Here is a 20,472-nt window from a genome sequence, read left to right as displayed (position 1 = left end):
TGCCCCACTGTATATGCATACAATTTTGCAGAGGTTTCCATTACCTGATTCGATAGGACATCTTGGAGGGGTTACAGCATTCTTATGTATTTTCGGGATGAAGCAGATGCAGGCCATTTTCTGATATGTTGGTATCAGGTGATCCCTAAGATCCTTAGTTATGATGCCTCTGTCAAAGGCTTTATTTAGAATGCCTTGCAATTCTTCCTGAAAATTCAAAGATGGATTGTATGTTAGCTTCTTGTAGCAAGTTTCATCTCTCATCTATCTAAAAGCCTCCTTTTCATACATTTTAACAGGCCAAACCACCACATTGCCCCCTTTGTCTGCAGGCTTAATTAAAGCCCCTTTTAGGCTTTTTAATTCTTTTAAAGCTGTTCGCTGAGCAGGAGTAAGATTGACTCTAGTTATTTTATGTGATGTTTGTTCAAATTCTTTAGAGACCAATTTGACAAATAGCTCAATATTTTAGGGTATAATTGTAGTGGTGGAAATTTTTTTGGGACAGGATGAATTAATTTACCTAAATTGTTGTATCCAAGCGGCTTGTCCCTCAATTCCTCCAAAATAGAAATAGCCTGTAATTCCTTCTCAGTCCAAGCATCTCCAAAAGTGGATTTTTCATGCAATTTTTTCAAAACTAGTTTGCGGGCGAAGACCTGGAGTTCTTTGTTAGCTGCAAAGTAATCAAAGGGAGATGCAGGTGAAAAGCTGAATCTCTGAAAGGTTGATCACCTGTAATTTCCTTTATACATATTATTCTTATGTTTGGGCTCATAACAATAATCTATACATGGTGTTGGACTGTTCTATTTTTCTCATTAATATTACATTGAATGTATGGCTTTCATTTGCATATTTTGTTCCCACTTCTTTACATTTATAAGTTGTCTCAATAAAATCTCATATTTTTTGGCATTCAACTTCCCCTCTTTTCTTTATTTATATTTAATTAAGAAGCGGCCTCTAGGCATTTGCCAATTTGGATAAAAAAGTTATTCTCAGCTGTCCGACGAGAAGATAATCCATCGATGCCCATGTCACCTGTAAAAGGCAAAAAATAATAAAACAGCATATTCCTCACCTGTCCGAAAAGAAGATAATCCATTTGTCCTGCGATGAGAACTTTCTCATGCTAGCAGTGTCATCAGTGAGGTGAACGCAGTTTATAGGCTATGAAGTCCGTATTGTTACCATCATCTTTTGAAATTACCGTATGTTTCCTCTGAAACACTGCACATTACAACATACTTGGCTGCAATATACCTGGCTGTGTGTGCAACAAATGCAGAACAGTTTACAATAAATAATGAATATAAACCTGTCCTGTATACTGTAGATCACGGGTAGCCATAAAATTGAACTCATGGGGGGGGGGTGCAGGGGTCCTAATGTATCTCTGTAGTGCTCAGTCAGCAAATGTCATACCAAAATTTACAAACGTACATAATATTTGGGTTGAATAATTACTATAAGAGTGGTTGTCCTGAATATATGCTCCTCCTACTCTCTAGGCTCCAATCACTAGGCATTAAGGACACTGCTCTCTCCTGGTTCTCTTCCTATCTCTCTGACCGCTCCTTCAGTGTTTTGTTCTCTGGCTCCACGTCATCTCCTCTTCCTCTTGCTGTTGGGTTACCTCAGGGCTCAGTCCTTAGTCCCCTTCTTTTCTCTCTCTACACAGCCCCAATTGGACAGACCATCAGCAGATTTGGCTTTCAGTACCATCTTTATGCTGATGACACACAACTATACACATCTTCCCCCGACCTCACCCCCGCTGTACTACAGAACGCTAGTGACTGTCTGTCCGCAGTCTCCAATATCATGTCCACTCTCTATCTGAAACTCAACCTCTCTAAAACTGAACTTCTTCTGCTCCCGCCGTCTACTAACCTCCCTAAATCTGACATTTCCCTCTCCGTGGATGGTACCACAATAACACCCCGGCAGCAGGCACGCTGTCTGGGTGTTTTGTTTGACACCAATCTCTCCTTCACATCTCATATACAATCTCTTGCCCGCTCTTGCCGCTTACACCTAAAGAACATCTCTAGAATCCGCCCTTTTCTCACTATGGAAACAACAAAACCCCTCAATGTAGCATTGATCCACTCCCGCCTGGATTACTGCAATGCTCTATTAATTGGCCTCCCCGTCACTCGACTATCCCCCCTCCAGTCCATACTTAATGCAGCGGCCAGGATCGTCCATCTGGCTAATCGGTACTCGGACGCATCCGCTCTTCGCCAGTCTTTACATTGGCTGCCCATTCATTATAGGATCCAATTCAAAGTACTTGTTCTCACCCACAAAGCTCTCCATGGTGCAGCACCCCCTTACATTTCTTCCCTCATTTCTGTCTATCGGCCTAGCCGATCGCTGCGCTCTGCAAACGACTTTCGACTAACCTCTGCACTAATCCGTACCTCCCACTCCCGACTCCAAGACTTCTCCCGTGCTGCTCCTATCCTCTGGAATGCTCTACCCCAAGAAATCAGGACTATCCACAATTTGCATAGTTTTAGGCGCTCCCTCAAAACACACTTGTTCAGAGCGGCCTATCACGTTCACTGATCAAAGTAATTCTCTGTGTAAGTGTGCTTGTGTAGCCCATTCACTATCTCCATCCATCCTTCACTCCCTCAAGATGGCTGGACCTTCATTGTAAATACACAATTGTAAATACACACCTGTACTTTGTATCTCCCCCACCTCATTGTAGATTGTATGCTCTCACGAGCAGGGTCATCTCATTTCATCTTATTTTGCTTTAATTATTGTATTGTTAACGTTGTTACTTATGACTTGTGTTTTGAAACTGTTAAACTGTAAAGCGCTGCGGAATATGTTGGCGCTATATAAATAAAGATTATTATTATTATTACTAGGGCCACTTGACATCACTGAAGAAATCTTTGCTTTGCACATCCATCTTTAAAAGACTGTGAGCATAAAGTGACCATTGAAACCAAGCTCAAACACTCAGTGCACACTCTTGTGGCCAAACAGTTCAGTCCAACTTCCCACTTACTTGTTTTTACTCTATCTACACTTTCCTCTTCCTCGATTGACAGGACTGGCTTTACAGGAACCAAAAAGGGCAAAGACTGATGGAAAAAGAGTAGGTGGAAAGGTGTACTGAACCGTCTGACCATAACAAGGGTGCACCGAGTGCCTATGCTTGGTTTGTACAGTCATTGTTATGCTGACAGACTCTCTTTAAAGGGGTAGTCTCGTGTTAAGTTACAAGTCTGTAGTCACTGTATGTGACTGCAGACTTGTGAATCCTCACATCGCTGCGCACTATGAGGAGTCTCGTGCCGGTTCTGGTAGTGGCGGGCTCATGAACCCAAGAATGTAATATATATACCTGCGGGCATATGCCGACTAGACGTGTGTGGCCTTACTCAATGCAGATGTGTAATGGCTGGTACGCCGGTCGTTGTTCGAGATTGCAATACGGCTTTGCTATGAACGACTCAGAAAACAATATGAAATTAAACCAACTTTTCTATATAACTGGTGCAAAGAATAACAGGATTCGATCTCCTAGCAAAATATGGGCTACAACAGCCACAAACCACACAATACAAATTATGCAACCTGAGAGATCCCAAGTGCCAGCTTCACGGACAGACTACCCCAAGACTATGCCACTCCCTCCCTTACCCGTAACGGGCCTATATGGGGTGCTACCGCGACTGTGACACATGGTCCTCTCAGGTATACAATCTTACACCCGTCTCCCGCCTTAATTATAATAAGTCACGGGTACCGTTTTGCTTTAAAATATATATATATATTTCTACTCAAAAAATCACTTAAACCAGCACAATATGTACATTGTGCATTGTCTTATTAGTGAGCGTTCAGAGCGTACGCCTTCACAGAATATACTCAACAGTAAACAACTGAACTTGTTATACAGACGTCCTGCCACCGGATTAAAACAGCTTTCCAGGTCACCAAATATTCTGACACAGATACAGATGAAGTTCACAATCAGTTCCAGTAATATTTCACGGCCAGAATCTTGATACACAGGAATTCACACAGTCTCTATCAGTTCATATGCAATTCTAAGGCCTCTTTCACACATCAGTCTTTTAGAATCAGTCACAATCTATCAAAGTGTTGAAAAAACGGATCCTGTGCAGATTGTAAAAAACTGATGCATCGGATCCATTTTTTTGACGGATCTGTCGAAGCAGCAGTTGTAGGAATTTGAAAGGAACAGAATTCTGGATAGAGAGAGAGAATATGAATGACTGTGGGGGTTAAATTAAATTGTTCCAGGCATGCTTAGTTTGAAAAACGGAATCCAGTGACGGATTCCGTCTTTTCACAGACAGCGATGGATCCTGCGCCCATAGGCTTCCATTATAGCCAACGATGGACGGCGTTGGATCCATCGCTGTCCGACTTTTCATCGCTGTCCGTTGACTCTGACAGACAAAGAATTTATGATGGATCCATCAAACGATGGATGAAACGGTGGCCATCCATCACAATCCGTCGCTAATATAAGTCTATGAGAAAAAAACGGATCCAGTGGCATTGTTCACTGGATCCGTTTTTGTCAAAAAAGGACGGATTGCGACTGATGGCAAAAAACTGATGTGTGAAAGAGGCCTTAGTAACAAGAGTGTCCTTGAATATGCTGCGACTTCTATCTAGCTATCCCTAACTAATTACACAGTCAGTGACCGGTCACACTTCTCAGTTTACTCACAGGAGCCACTGTCTTTGAAATACACTGTCCAAACAAGAATACTTCAGGTGCTGGATTCCTCTCAGTCTCTCAAACAAGCTTTTTCTCCATATCAACCCAGGAAAATCTGAGTCTTCTTTTCCAGTTTTCCAGAGTTTTCTGTCTGTTACTCAAAGGTAAACTCTGGTGGCCGAACTAAATTACTGCATCATCATTGTTCATAATAGAAAACACCAACTTACTACAGGTGTAATAATTGAGGCAAGATACAGTCTAATCGGAATGTGGCTAGAAGTATGGAAATCATTTTCTGGCAGCCACATGAATGCCTGCTCCAGACTCCGACACCTGAGAATTCTCACAGTGCATAGTGACTACAGACTTGTGGTTTAAGACCAGACAACCCCTTTAAGCTATAAATGAGATTCACTATGTAAGGCCACCCATACGCAGTCACAGACAGAAAAGGGCTCCTGTGCAAGATCAATATATAGTCCTTTTACAGCCCAAGAGCTTCTAAAAGATGCAAAATTGCACCTGCTTTGGAGGTATAAATGGGCCCCTTTACCTCTTCGGCCCCTGTGTGGTGGTGCAGGTTGCACCAACGATATGTCCGCCCCTGAGACCACCTATTCTGTTTCTTTGGTTCTACAAGCAGTACATGGTTGAGCATTCCCCAGGTATGAGAGATGTTGAAACGGGGGGCACCATCTGATCACCAGAGTGGCTTGTAATTAACAAGGGGTTATCTTTATGAGACATCCCCTTTAACACATTGCTTTTATAGTCTAATATATAAGTGTTTTCTTAGTAAGATCTTATTTAGGAATCTCGGACGCTGGTTTGCATTCATTTGTGTAATGTGTCAAGCTATATACAATATATACATATCTATTTTTGGCGGTGTAGAACATGCAGTCTGTCACTATTAAATTCTCCGAATTCATTGTTAACCGCCCGTTGCTCCCATAGATCTGCGTGTAATTGTTTGGATAGCAGGCGTTGTATGTAACAATCACGGTTGATGTATTTGTTATTGCTTTTCTATTGTTTCTTCTATTTTTAATATGTGTTTATGTTCAATTACATTATTTCTAAATGAGAAACTGAGCTCTTAATGGTTCAGGAACAAATCTATATGAATGTAACAAAAGGCGGCTCAGTCATTCCATGCTACTAAAATAGTAGCGGTGTTAATGAGACACGTTTTTCTCGCAGCCCACGTACGGTGTTTTTGAACCATTATATGACAGTCATCACTGTTTATATGTGCAGAGGAGTTTCTAATCCACCGGTGAATAACGTTTCTTTTCCTTTGCAGATATCTCTACGATGTCTTTGGGGAGAGACATGGAGCTTGAACATTTTGATGAGCGTGATAAAGCACAAAGGTACAGCAGAAGTTCTCGAGCGAATGGTCTACCAAGTCCAACCCATAGTGCCCACTGCAGTTTTTACCGAACCCGTACTCTGCAGGCCCTGAGTTCAGAGAAGAAGGCAAAGAAAGTCCGATTCTATCGCAACGGTGATCGATATTTTAAAGGAATTGTCTATGCCATTTCCCCTGACCGATTCCGATCCTTTGAGGCTCTCCTGGCTGATTTGACCAGAACTCTTTCCGATAATGTGAATCTGCCCCAGGGAGTGAGAACTATCTACACAGTGGATGGAATCAGGAAGATCATTTCCATGGATCAACTAACTGAAGGTCGGTATGACATTTCGCATCTTACTTTACAGTTTGTGAAGAGGTGTGAATAACCACATGATTCCCAAAATGGGCAACTCTGGAAGTTTCTGTGGGTGTTCCTGGGTGGATCAGGCAGGGCTTAAATGGTCACTGTAAGTCCAAGCTCATCTGATAATGAGTAACATCATTACCGTATATGCTCGCATATAAGCCAAGATTTTCGCCCCATTTTTTGGGGCAGAAAGTCCCCCTCTCGGCTTATACGCGAGTCATATACCAGGGGGTCGGCGGGGGAGGGGTAGTGGGGGTATCAGGTCATACTTGCCTCCCCCGGCACGGTCTCTGCAGCCCCCCTGCTTCTCCCGATCTCAGGCTCCTTCCTTCAGCAGTCACATGGTACTGCTCATTAAAGTCTTGAATATGTGCATATTTATGACTTTAATGAGCGGTGACCGCTGAAGGAAGGAAGGGAGACCGTGGGAGAAGCAGGGGGGCTGCAGAGACCGCGCCAGGAGGGGGTAAGTATAAACTATATTCACCTGTCCCCGCTCCATCGCTGCGCGCTGCTGTCCTCCGCGTCCTCTGTCTTTGGTGTTCAGGTCAGAGGGCTCGGTGCCGTAGTTAGTGCGCACCGCAACCCTCTGCCTGAACGTCATTGACAGAGGGACCCGGCAGACAGAGCGACGCGCAGCCATGGAGTGGGGATCGGTAAATATTGCCAGTGCTGGGGTCCTGAGCCAGCGGTGACACCAGCACCTGTCCCCGCCTGCTCAGGACACTGGCACCGGGCCCCCAGCAACGAGATGTGAGTATGTCATTTTTTTTTCATTTGCAGCGGCAGCAGCAGCAGCAATATATAGGGACATAATCTATGGAGCAGCATATGGGGGCATAATTATGGAGCAGCATATGGGTGCACAAACTATGGAGCAGCATATGGGGGCATAATCTCTGGAGCAGCATATGGGGGCATAAACTAAGGAGCAGCATATGGGGAGTAATCTATGGAGCAGCATATGGAGAAATAATTATGGAGCAGCATATGGGGGCATAATCTATGAAGCAGCATATGGGGGCATAATCTATGGAGCAGCATATGGGAGCATAATCTATGGAGCAGCATATGGGGCATAAACTAAGGAGCAGCATATGGGGAGTAATCTATGGAGCAGCATATGGGGAAATAATTATGGAGCAGCATATGGGGGCATAATCTATGAAGCAGCATATGGGGGCATAATCTATGGAGCAGCATATGGGAGCATAATTATGGTGCATCTTATGGGGGCATAAACTATGGAGCAGCATATTGGGCATAATCTATGGAGCAGCATATTGGGGCATAATTATGGAGCAGCATATGGGGGCGTAATCTATGGAGCAGCATATGGGGGCATAATCTATGGAGCAGCATATGGGGGCATAATCTATGGAGCATCTTATTGGGCAGCATATGGGGGCATAATCTATGGAGCATTTTATGGGGGCATAATCTATGGAATATCTTATGGGGCCATAACCTTTATGGAGCAGCATATGGGGCATATTATTCTATGGAGCATCTTATGGGGCCATTATTAACCTTTGTGCAGCATTATATGGGGCATATTTTGTATGGAGCATCTTATGGGCCCATCATGAACTGTATGGAGCATTATATGGGGCTCCTGATTCAATATGGATATTCAAAAACATTTAACCTACTGATGTCTCAATTAATTTTACTTTTATTGGTATCTATTTTTATTTTTGAAATTTACGAGTAGCTGCTGCATTTTCCACCCTAGGCTTATACGCGAGTCAATAAGTTTTCCCAGTTTTTTTGTGGCAAATAAAGAGGATTCGGCATATACATGGGTCGGCTTATACACAAGTATATACAGTACACATTACTTGACTTTCCAATCCCATTTTCAGCCTAAAAATCTCTTCCAAATGCCAGACACATACACTGTACACTTCTCACTGTCATGTGTGGACAGCAAAAACAGAAAGGAGCAGGTTTAGCCAATGCTGAGGTCGTGTAATGCATGATTGGAAACTAGGGAATGGAAGCTCCAGAAACTATAGTGCTGGCAGAATGGTCAATCTGAATAACTAACCAATTAAATGTTGTGTACGAAATGAAAGAGTGCATCAAAACAGTGGCAGCTTCTGGCCAAATAGGACTCTCGACTTCAAGATCCGGACTCCGCAGACCGTAGGAGATGTTCAATGGTCTAACTTCAGTTCATCAGACACAGGAAGGGGGCCTTGCTGACAAAATATAAATATATAATAGTAAATGAATTAAATTAATAACAAATTAATACATTAGTTAAATAAATTAAAATAAAATAAATACTATAATTATAAATATATTAAATACAAATTTACAACTTATGTTCAGATGTGAAGGGTGACAGCCATGGGAAGCTGATGACAAACAAGTCCTGAGGGGTTATAGGAAGAAAGCTAATCATGGAAATGCTACTTTTCTCGTGCCGTGGCCTATAGCTGCCAGTTACCCCTGATCGGTCTGGGACCTGCTGGGACGGTGCAGATTACTAAATAAAGTCTTTGAAGTGAGAACAGGCGTCTTTTGTTCCTAAAATGACTGTGACCCACGGGTCTAATTGCTCCACTGTCATTAAACCATTTTCATTTGAAGTGGCAATTACCAGTGTAGCAGAGCTAAATTAGTTATTTAACCCTTCGGTAAAGCATGATAATAATTCTCTGAATAAAGTGAATGCGGTCTTTGTAGGCTTTGATATCGCAATAGGTCATGTTCAGTTCTACTGCAGTCCATGAAACATAAAGGGGCATTCCACTTATAAAGCGTTGAGAACTGGAGATAAATGGGTTAAACCTGCGCTGCCATCAGAAGGAAGAGGAGAAGACAGGAATCCAAAGTATGCGATTTATTAGTCAACACGTTTCGAGTTCATCGGGACAAACTACGGTGATTGTCCTGATGAAGTTTGAGCACGATCGTCCATTTTCTCCTATCTTATAACCAAATAAGACCCTGGAAAGAAATTGTCATCTATAGCTTTCAGATCAGAGGGGGTCTGACCTCTGAGACCCCCACAGATCCCCAAAAGAGGGCACTTTTGTCCCTAGTCAGAATGGAGCGGCATTGCACGCGCTCGACCGCCGTTCCGTTCATTCTCTATGGGACTGCGGAGCGGTCAGATTACTTATGCCTACGCTACGGCCGGGTCCTCAATTATTTAATATTAGATGGCGGAGGCGTGACGTAAAGGATCCGACTGCCTTCACAAAATCTGTAACCAGTCCCCTCACCTACCATGTGCCACTGATGTGCCACTAAAACCAGGGGAAGAGTCTTGAGGAGATCATTTGCATATTCCCAGTGCCTTCTGGGATAAGTGAAGAGTCTCCGCGAGCTCAACGATCACTGGGTTTTGGCCGTTGCAGCTGAAAAGAGGAAATCGGAAAACCAGGGGAAGAGTCTTGAGGAGATCATTTGCATATTCCCAGTGCCTTCTGGGATAAGTGAAGAGTCTCCGCGAGCTCAACGATCACTGGGTTTTGGCCGTTGCAGCTGAAAAGAGGAAATCGGAAAACCAGGGGAAGAGTCTTGAGGAGATCATTTGCATATTCCCAGTGCCTTCTGGGATAAGTGAAGAGTCTCCGCGAGCTCAACGATCACTGGGTTTTGGCCGTTGCAGCGAAATTTGGCTCATCTTTCATCGTTTTTAAGAAATCTCAAGATGGAAGAGGCCAGGAGCCATTTGGTGAGCTGCATTTCTTGCTACATGTTCACAGATTTACCAGTGGAAAAGCCAAACTTCACATGCCACAAATGCAAGCTTGTGTCCCTGTTGGAGGAAAAGTTGCAAAATCTCGAAGAGAGGTTAGCTACGTTGAAGATCATTAAGGAAGGTGAAGAGTTCTTGGACAGAGCAGAATTATCTCTTCATGTTACAGAAAGAGAAGAAATTCGAAGTGCACCTGAAGAAACAGAGGAATGGAGACATGTGACCCAGAGAAGCAGGAGGATCAGGAGGCAGTCAGCACCCATACTGCTCAGGAACCAGTACCAGGCTCTCACGCAGGAAAACGATGAAGAAATACATCAGGATAAGACTTTGCCAACAAACAGCAACCTTGTACGCCCTCAGAGTCCTCCTGGATGGAGAAAGAAAAATGTTGTGAAGAAGAAACGGAGAGTGGTGGTCATGGGGGATTCCCTGCTGAGAGGAACAGAGGCCGCTATCTGCAGACCGGATATAACTACAAGAGAAATGTGCTGTCTTCCAGGTGCAAAAATTAAAGATGTGTCTGACAGGATATCAGGACTCTTCAGACCTACAGATGACTACCCATTCCTGCTACTACATGTGGGGACAAATGACACCGCAAGAAACGACCTGGAAACCATCTGCAGAGACTTTGAAGACTTAGGCAAGAAAGTGAAAGAACTGGGAGCGCAGGTGGTCTTTTCCATCCTCCCAGTGGATGGCCATGGAACAAGGAGGTGGAATAAGATTCTGCAGGTGAACAACTGGCTACGTCGATGGTGCCGTCAGCAACGATTTGGATTTCTGGATCACGGAGTGAACTACTTATACGATGGACTACTTGCTAGAGATGGGGTGCACCTTACGAAGACTGGAAAGCATGTATTTGGAAGTCGCCTTGCTACACTTGTAAGGAGAGCTTTAAACTAGAACAACATGGGAAGGGAAGCAAAAGACCAGAAAAAGCCATACACCTGACAAATGCTATTGAGAACTCTGCTATTAGAAGTGGAAAGGAAGAACAAAGACGAAAGAATCTAATTAATAAAAATAATGGAGAAAGAGAAACCAATCACAAACTAAAATGTTTCTATACTAATGCACAAAGCATGGGCAACAAACAAGGAGAATTGGAACTACTAACACAGGAACAGAAATATGATGTAATTGGAATCACTGAAACTTGGTGGGACAATACACATGATTGGAATACAAGACTAGAAGGATACAACTTATTTGCAAGAAATAGACTTGATAAACGAGGAGGGGGTGTCGCATTGTATGTTCGAAACGCGTATATCTGCACAGAGATTGAAGCTTCAGAGACTGGGAGTTCTGTGGAAACTGTTTGGGTAAGAATACAAGGACAGAACAATGGAAAGGACACCATTGTAGGCATTTACTACAGGCCGCCTGTGCAAGCCGAAGATATAGATGAACTCTTTATGCATCAGATGGCCAAGTTCTCCAAAAAATATGACATAGTTGTCATGGGAGATTTCAACTATCCAGACATTTGTTGGGAATCTCTCTCAGGCAAAACTAACAGGTCAAGGAAATTCTTATCCTCTCTTGCTGACAACTTTATCTTCCAAAAGGTAGGGGAGAAAACAAGGGGAACTGCTACCTTGGATCTAATCCTTATAAACAGGGAGGAAATGGTTGAGGAGGTAAAAGTGGCTGGGACCCTAGGAGGTAGCGACCATGCTATTTTAGAATTTTGGATTACTAGAGGTGGAAGACCTGTGAAGACTCAGACGTCAAGGTTAGATTTCAGAAAGGCAGATTTTAAGGGATTCAGAAAGAGAATTGGAGGGATCCAATGGCTGGATATCCTTAAAGACAAAAATGTCCAGGAAGGATGGGAAATCTTGAAAAATGAAATTCTCAAAGCACAGTTGTTAACAATTCCGAAAAGAGGGAAGAATAGGAAGCATTTAAGGAAACCAGGATGGATGAACACAGAACTTAAGCACATGCTAAAAAGGAAGAAAAAAATGTTTATAAAATGGAAAGAGGGAGGCATATCTAAAGAAGAATATAATGCTGTCTGCAGAACCTGCAGGGCACAAATCAGATTATCTAAAGCTGAAAATGAACTGAGGCTTGCAAGAGATGTCAAAAGCAATAATAAAGGATTTTGGGGATATGTCAAAAGTAAAAGAAAAGTCAAAGATGCTATAGGATTTTTACAGGATGAAAATGATGAAATGGTAAGACAGGATGTTGAGAAGGCTGACCTTTTAAATTCCTATTTTGCATCTGTTTTCTCTCAGAAAGGAAATGCAACATCAACTGTTATTCACTGTCCTATTAAGGGAATAGAAGAATCCAGGATATCTATAAACAGAAAGATAGTGAGGAAACACTTAGCTAACCTAAATGAATTCAAGTCTCCAGGTCCAGATGAATTACACCCCAGAGTACTGAAGGAGATAGCAGAAGAAATTTTTGAACCCCTCTCCATAATCTTTGAAAATTCTTGGAGAACAGGAGAAGTGCCAGAAGACTGGAGAAGAGCAAATGTTGTTCCTATCTTCAAAAAGGGGAAGAAGGTGGACCCAGGCAACTATAGGCCGGTGAGTCTGACTTCTATACCAGGAAAGATCTTTGAACAAATTATTAAACAACATGTATGTCAATACCTGGATAAGAATGAAGTGATTAAACAGAGTCAGCATGGGTTTGTAACTAATAAGTCATGTCAGACTAACTTAATTTCCTTCTATGACGGTATCACTGATTGGGTGGATCAAGGAAATGCTGTAGATATAGTATATCTGGACTTCAGCAAAGCATTTGACAAAGTCTCTCATACAATCCTTATTGAAAAAATGACTAAGTATGGAATGGACAAGGCAACTGTTAGGTGGATTCATAACTGGCTTAGTGATCGGACCCAAAGAGTGGTCGTAAATGGCTGTACATCCAGTTGGAAGAATGTCTCAAGTGGGGTACCACAGGGCTCTGTCCTGGGCCCTGTATTGTTCAACATCTTTATCAACGATTTAGATGAAGGAATTGAGGGTAAACTGATTAAATTTGCTGATGACACAAAGCTAGGAGGGATAGCTAATACTAGAGAAGAGAGAGAGAGGATTCAAAAAGATTTAAATAAACTGGAGAAGTGGGCAGCAACTAACAGAATGGTTTTTAACAGGGAGAAATGCAAAGTACTACATCTGGGCAATAAAAATGAAAAAAGCATATATAGAATGGGAGGAATAGGGCTAAGTGACAGCACATGTGAAAAAGACTTGGGTATACTAATAGATCACAGACTGAATATGAGTCAACAGTGTGATGCAGCAGCAAAAAAGGCAAATGCAATTCTAGGATGTATTAACAGAAGCATACAGTCTAGATCACGTGAAGTCATTATTTCCCTCTACTCCTCTTTGGTCAGACCTCATCTGGAATATTGTGTCCAGTTTTGGGCACCACATTTTAAAAAAGACATCAACAAACTGGAGCAAGTTCAGAAAAGAGCGACCAGAATGGTGACCGGTCTGCAAACCCTGTCTTATGAGGAAAGGTTGCAGGATTTGGGAATGTTTAGTTTGCAAAAGAGAAGACTGAGAGGAGACTTAATAGCTTAATAGCTGTCTACAAATATCTAAAGGGCTGTCACATTGTAGAAGGATCAAATTTATTCTCATTTGCACAAGGAAAGACTAGAAGCAATGGGATGAAACTGAATGGGAAGAGACACAGATTAGATATTAGAAAAAACTTTTTGACAGTTAGAGTGATCAATGAGTGGAACAGGCTGCCACGAGAAGTGGTGAGTTCTCCTTCAATGGAAGTCTTCAAACAGAGGCTGGACAGACATCTGACTGGGATGATTTAGCGAATCCTGCTTTGAGCAGGGGGTTGGACCAGATGGCCCAGGAGGTCCCTTCCAACTCTACGATTCTATGATTCTATGATTCTATGATTCTATGTGGCGGTCTAACCTTAGGCCCTCTCAGGTACCAGGACCTCGGTGGCTTCCTTTTCTCCAGCATTCTCCAGCCATGTATTAGTGTGGGATGTGATTCACTAAACTAATGCATTTCATCAGGTTTTGGTCCTGTACCATCGCTCCGTACCTTGACAGGTGTGATTAATGAATGCACATACTTTTTTTTTAATAGGTTGATTACTCACGAGCATACCGGAAAACCAACATATGTTCTAGATATAATCTGTTATAACTAACCTATATCTAATCCCTATTAAAGATCATGTATCACGCCGTCCTCATTCTGTCTACAGTAATATCCCTTCACACTACACATCATACACAGAGCAGTGCTGCTGATATCGATGTTCTTATGAATAAACTGCGCATCGTACCTATCAGAGTAACAACAGGATCATACTCCAGAAGTTAAGGCTGCTTTTGGGGCACATACCATTCCAAGATATCCAAAAATGTCCCTTTTCTCATGCTCTGTAACTTTCCCTCTTCATCAGCATTCTGCCAGCACTATAGGTTCAAGACTTCCTTTTCTTCATTTTACAGCCTGCATTAGTCATACCATTGTTGGTGCTGAAAGCACATCAGTGACCATTTAAACTCAATTTGGTGCATTAAATAATAAATCTGTTAGCATACTCATGGCCATAACTTAGTTATCCGAAGTTATGTCTCCAGATTAGCCCTTCTGATTTTTTAGGTGTGAATGGATTCATTATGTTAGAATTCAGTAATTACTTTAACCAGACCAGGAGTTAAGCAAAAAATGCAAATATGCATCCAAAGAACTACACATACAACAGATAAAAATGCTGCAAAACCAATCAAATTTGTGATGAACTGAAGAAACTTTTCTTTTTTTTGCCTTTTGGTATTCACTGATGTTTTTTGTGGCAAATTCTTTAAAGTGGCGGATGTGGTTCATGAATGTGCCCCAAAGTCCAAAATGTTTTTTATTTTTTTTAATCAGTTTTTGCAACAAGTTTTTTTAGAAGCAAAAGTCCCAAATTCTTTAAAAAGTTCGCAAAAATGCACCAAATTGAAAACGCCTCCAGGCGGGGACAGGAGTGAGATGACCCCAAAAATGTGACTCTTGGTAAAAGTGGCATTTTATGAATCTCTCTAAAACATTTGGATAAGCAAAATTGTCAAGGGAAAAAACTTATAAAGGGAATTCAAAACCAGGTTTTTACCTTTTTAGCTGAGATCAGCATAATGTAGAGACAGAGACCGTGATTCCAGCAACTTGTCACTCACTGGGTTGCTTGCTATAGTTTTGATAAAATCAATGTATTATCAGCAAGTGACTATCATTATAGGACTAGTAAACCTGCTGCCATGTAGTCCAAACACGCCCCCACCACTGATTGGCAGCTTTCTATGTATAGGCAGAAATCTGCCAACCAGTGGTGTAGGCGGAGTTATACACAGCTCAGCATTCAGAGAACTGCTAGATCTGCAGCAGAAAACTGCAACCATCAACCCAGTAAATTATACATTCCTAGAATCTGGGTCTCTGTCCCTGTATAATGATGCACTCTGATGGGGTAGCAAAAGCTCAGATGTATAAAGAATAAAGGGCAAATACAAAAGAAAATAAAAAGGAGCAAATGACTTCAGAAAAGTGGAAAATCAGCAGTGATGAATTGCAGCCATAATGCAAATTTTCACACCCTTGTTCTCCAGATATATGCCACCAGGAGCCGAGTTGTCGCTGCCTGGCCGTTTGGATGCTTCCTCTGGTCCATTCTCATTTCCACATGGTAATGACCAGGTTCCATTTTTAGTGTAACTAAAACCATGCCAGTCTGGAGATTAAATATCAGATTTGGGGCTGCACAGGCAATACCATGGCCACAATTTGCTTCCCTTGTCCTTGCTTTTCTGAATCAGGAGCTGTTAGTAACGATTGTGCCAGTTTTTCCCCTTAAAAGTGCCTGATGCTGAGATTGTGCAGTAAACTGGAAATCCTCCAGATCTCGTCTGTCTTCTTTTGCATTTTAGCCCAGTATAAATTAGCTTGCAGCCGTAGTTTGTGCTTAAATAACTGGAAAATGACTGAGCTTCTGTACAGGGCTGTGAAGATGAAAACATGAGCAGGTTATAATGACCTATAATGCTGAGGATATGAATGAGTTATATCATAAGAAGGTTTAAGGCAGATGTCGTTTGTCAAACAGGAACGGCAAAACCACAGATCGTGTCATATAGGTATGGCTGCAGCCTGGGGTGCCCAACTTGACTTTTTATTTTTCTGGACAGTTTATCGAAAAATCACAGACAGACAATATTTTTATGGACACATTTTAAAGCCATAATAAATCATTCTGATTCCAACCTCTGAGACCACCAGCTTGTCAGAAGAAGCATTGCCGACTTTTATTGTTTCCTTCTGCTATAGACTTGAAGGGTGCGGATGTAAGGGAGAGCCAGGACCATAGTTGTAGCCGAGGACACCAGGGCTCTGGTGTCCTGGCCTCCCCTCACAGAAAAGTCGCTCGTCGGCATACCTGTGTCTCCTGGTGTCGCTCCTTCTGGGTCTCCTTCCTATGCAACAGGAGACCGTTCCTGAGTTATTCCCGATTAATTGAGATACAGACATTCACAACTTTAACAAGAACTTCTTTACTTGTCTTATTACACAGCACTTCCAAAGTTTCCACAGCATGTACAACAGGTTCCATAATGCAAGGTTCCTTCACTTTCCTGGGCTTCTCTCTCGGCTACAAAGCATGGACCCTGGTTGGACCGTCCCTGACGGTTTCTCTACTTTCTCTCGGTGAAACTCTGCTATGTATGTGTATCCCTCGGTCTGTTTCGCCCCAGACTCAAGATCATTAGTATCCAATGTCAGTAGCCCATGTGAGAGTGACCCGCTCTGGTGTTCTGTCCATTGTGCTGGCCCCGCTTTGTCTCTGTCTGTACTCACTGCTTCTGTGGGTTGCCTTGGTTGTTCCGCCCCAGGCCTAAGGGTTTGTGCCCAAGTAATGTGTTGCCACATTCTCATAACACTTCTGGCTCCTGGCTGTACTTGTCCACTGCTGTAGTGTGCTGTGCTGTGGAAGGCTGGGCTTCTCGCTTAAAAACGTTGTGAGGCTGCTGCAGTGTCCTGGGCTTATAGCCCATGTGGACCCTAGGGCACCCAGGCCCCATCTGAACTAACTTCCTAAAAATTTTCTAAGACTTGCAGCTTACCACCCGGCAACCCCTCCTACTTTAAACATGCCCTGACTTATGTATTAATCTAAGATCTGTATGTACTGAAATGCCCAGCATCTTGTGGCCAAATGAAGGTACTACGCTCTCCCTATAAACCACGGTGCACAACCTGTGAACATAGCAACAACAAGATATAACACAATATACATAAAAACATAGCAGAACATATATATACACTATTGATTTAACTTTTAAGGTAATACACCGTTAGGTGTAGCAATACCCTTCATTTGAGTGGTAATACATAAACTCATGTAGCAATGCCATATTATATCAATAAATATACGCAGAATTTACATTACATTAAAACATGCGGTACCGTGAACACCTGAGAAGGAAAGGGAAAACAGTAACATTCTTCCATCCCCTTACACGGACAATAGAATAATGTTGACTTACTTAATAATTTTGGTATCCTGCCAACCATCTATTGTGTATGGGGACTTCTCCATTTAGCCCTGACATAAGATATTAGAGGAAAGAAGGTTTGGACATGTTGAATTTGAATGCCGGCGATAAATCATCACCACAGGCAATTGCCTATACTGAATGTGCTTGTATATAAGGGTATCTGAAGGAATAGCTGTCAACAATTTGACCAACAGTTATTGAAAGTGTATGGCCAGGTTTGGACCTTTTCCCTTACTATCGTGGGATTTTTGTTTAGTAAGTAGATAAATATCACAGCAGAACACCAAACCCTACACATTACATACAACCCGTTAACGGGGATCTGTCACCAGATGTCACAATATAAGCTGAAAAAAAAATTATTAAATAGATTACTTAGACCTGATGAGGCTGGTATGCTACTTATGAAGGTCAATGTCAGAATGTATAATCCTTTGTGAAATCTTCACAGTCTAATATTAAAGAAGATGTCTGAACAAAATTATTATTTCGTGATCCCTCCTAAGCATTCCAGAAATTATTTGTAAGTGCATTAAAATACTTTTGATTGCCATCTTCTGCTCTTTCCAGAGCAGCTCTGGTCATCTTCTGCCCCACATACGCTGGAGATAGACTAATTGTCTCACACAGGGGTTTACGTGTGAACGGGAAGACGCTTTCTCAGAGTAAGTCTATGGCGCCTCGTTCTGTTCTCTACATTGATAGAAGTAGCACCGTCACCCACAGCAGGGCAGAACGGCCCTGGAAAACAAAGACTACGGCAGTTGGTAAATATTTTAATGAATTTACACATCATTAGATTTCTTCTTTAAAATGAGCATTTTATGAGTCCAGCTGCGTCTGGATACATAAAATCCTAGCTAAAGTGAACCAGTCATGTAAAAAAAGATATGAGGTTAATAAGCAAGTTAATAGCGTTCTGAAGCCATGCAACCGCCACACTGAGAGTCCCACTGCCGTGAGGAAATTAACTTTATTCCTCCCGGCTTTCAGTCTTAGGGGTGGGCCGACTTGGCTTCAGTCACTGGTCAGTACATAGTGAGTGATGGCTATAACCGACCCCAGCCCTGATCGACTGTTGGCTCTAATGCTGAGCGAGCTGTCAGTCAGGGCTGACGGGCAGTTACAGCTGCAGTTACACTGAACGGTTACTGAAGCTGCATCTTTATGACTGAAAGCCCAAGGCTCCCGAGAGGAATAAAGTTATGGTAATTTCCTTCCGACAGAGGGGCTCTCAGTGCTGGCGCCAGGCAGCTTCAGATCGTTATTAACCTGCAGGGTAACCCCATATCTGCAGGTTAATTTTTTTTTACATAACAAGTTCCCTTTAATTTTTGGGATTGTACAGCCCTTCTGATATGATACCAAACTCATTAGGTGTTGGTGATCATGTTTTCCTGTGTATAGTGGTGTGCCCTCACCTGTGACAAGGGGCCTTCAAGGCTTTGTTTGAACAACTACGCCGTCTGCATTTTAAAGGCTATCCTCCAATGTCCATATTCTATCCTTACACCTACCTGATCTTCAACATGTCTGGTTTTTGGAGGTCAGTGTGGGCAAGTCACTCGCATATTCCGTATATTTAGTGCAGGTTTTTGTAGTGTCTGTGTCCCTAACACATTCTGCACCTATATGCAAGTAGTAGAGTGATTTTTTAATCTAGTTTGTATATGCACATTTCATAATGCTGATCTCCCAGAGACTTTAGACAAATGAAGTTTTGTTTTTTCCTACTAAAATGTATGGTAATCATAGTCAAAACAAATTGTGAGTGACTTCATTGACATTTTTGGGGGGTATTTAATAATATGGCAAGCTTTTTTAAGAAAGAGAATCCTGTCCAAGTATCCCAAATGGACACTCTTCCAACCCTATAGTACCAAACAGCTGAGCCCATTATTACAGATACATGTTACAGTAGATGTCACTCATCTCATAGTTAAATCCTTGCAAAGTCTTTTGAAGTTTTATTTTTGTTATATGCTGCCATTGGTCTAAGTTTCCATTATAACAGGTGGATTTAAATCTCCGTCTTGTAAAGTAATTAATGCCAATCTTATCCTGCAGAAAGCTGTCTTCATGCTTGGTACACTAGACACAGCTGTTTTAGTGCAGACATGGTTGTACTGTAAAAAAATCTGCCTGCAACTGATCATAAATTGTCTTTAATGGGAGTATGGCTTTGTTCAGAGTCCTATAAAGTGATGGTGATTATCAGGCAAGTGAGGAAAGAAGGATCCTGGTTCTACATTCTAAACTCTAGAATGTAAGGAGTAGTAAGACAAGTGAAAACTCCGACTTGATTTATGAACACAGTTAAGATGCTGCCTTCTAGTTATGAGCGAACGTGCTGGGATAAGGTGTTATCTGGACATGCTCGAGTGCTAACCGAGTGTATTCGATGTGCTGATAGACAGCCACAGCACATGCAGGGATCGCCTAACAAAAAGGAAATCCCTGCATGTGTTGCATCTGTCAAACAGCTGTGAGACATGCAGCTGCGGGAACTCGAGCATATTATTTGAGCACGCTGAAGTCAGTTGGTTAGCACACGAGCATGCACCATAACACCTTATCCTTGTTTGCTCATCACTACTGCTATGAGTACATTTAAAGAGAACCTGTCACCAGGTTTTCCATATATCATGCGTTGCCACCACCCCTTAGCCATCTTTTTATAAACCCATTTGCACTACATACCTCCCATAATGTCTTTTATACTTGTCCC

At 42.2% G+C, this 20,472-nt stretch overlaps 1 protein-coding gene across 4 annotated transcripts in view; it reads left to right on the top strand.

The window, feature by feature from the left end:
• DCLK1 (doublecortin like kinase 1) overlaps window positions 1-20,472 on the top strand; it is a 575,482-nt gene that overhangs the window by 90,301 nt on the left and 464,709 nt on the right. For all 4 annotated transcript variants that reach the window (XM_073583217.1, XM_073583216.1, XM_073583218.1 and 1 more), the window contains exon 2: window positions 6,036-6,422. In XM_073583217.1, the coding sequence (XP_073439318.1) occupies window positions 6,036-6,422 (387 nt within the window). The remainder of the gene's footprint in view (window positions 1-6,035; window positions 6,423-20,472) is intronic.

The sequence above is a fragment of the Dendrobates tinctorius genome, unplaced genomic scaffold (genome assembly GCF_039654945.1).
Source record: "Dendrobates tinctorius isolate UK_male_01 unplaced genomic scaffold, ASM3965494v1 ptg000075l, whole genome shotgun sequence".
NCBI classification, from domain to species: domain Eukaryota; kingdom Metazoa; phylum Chordata; class Amphibia; order Anura; family Dendrobatidae; genus Dendrobates; species Dendrobates tinctorius.
This window is presented reverse-complemented; position numbering and strand designations above follow the sequence as displayed.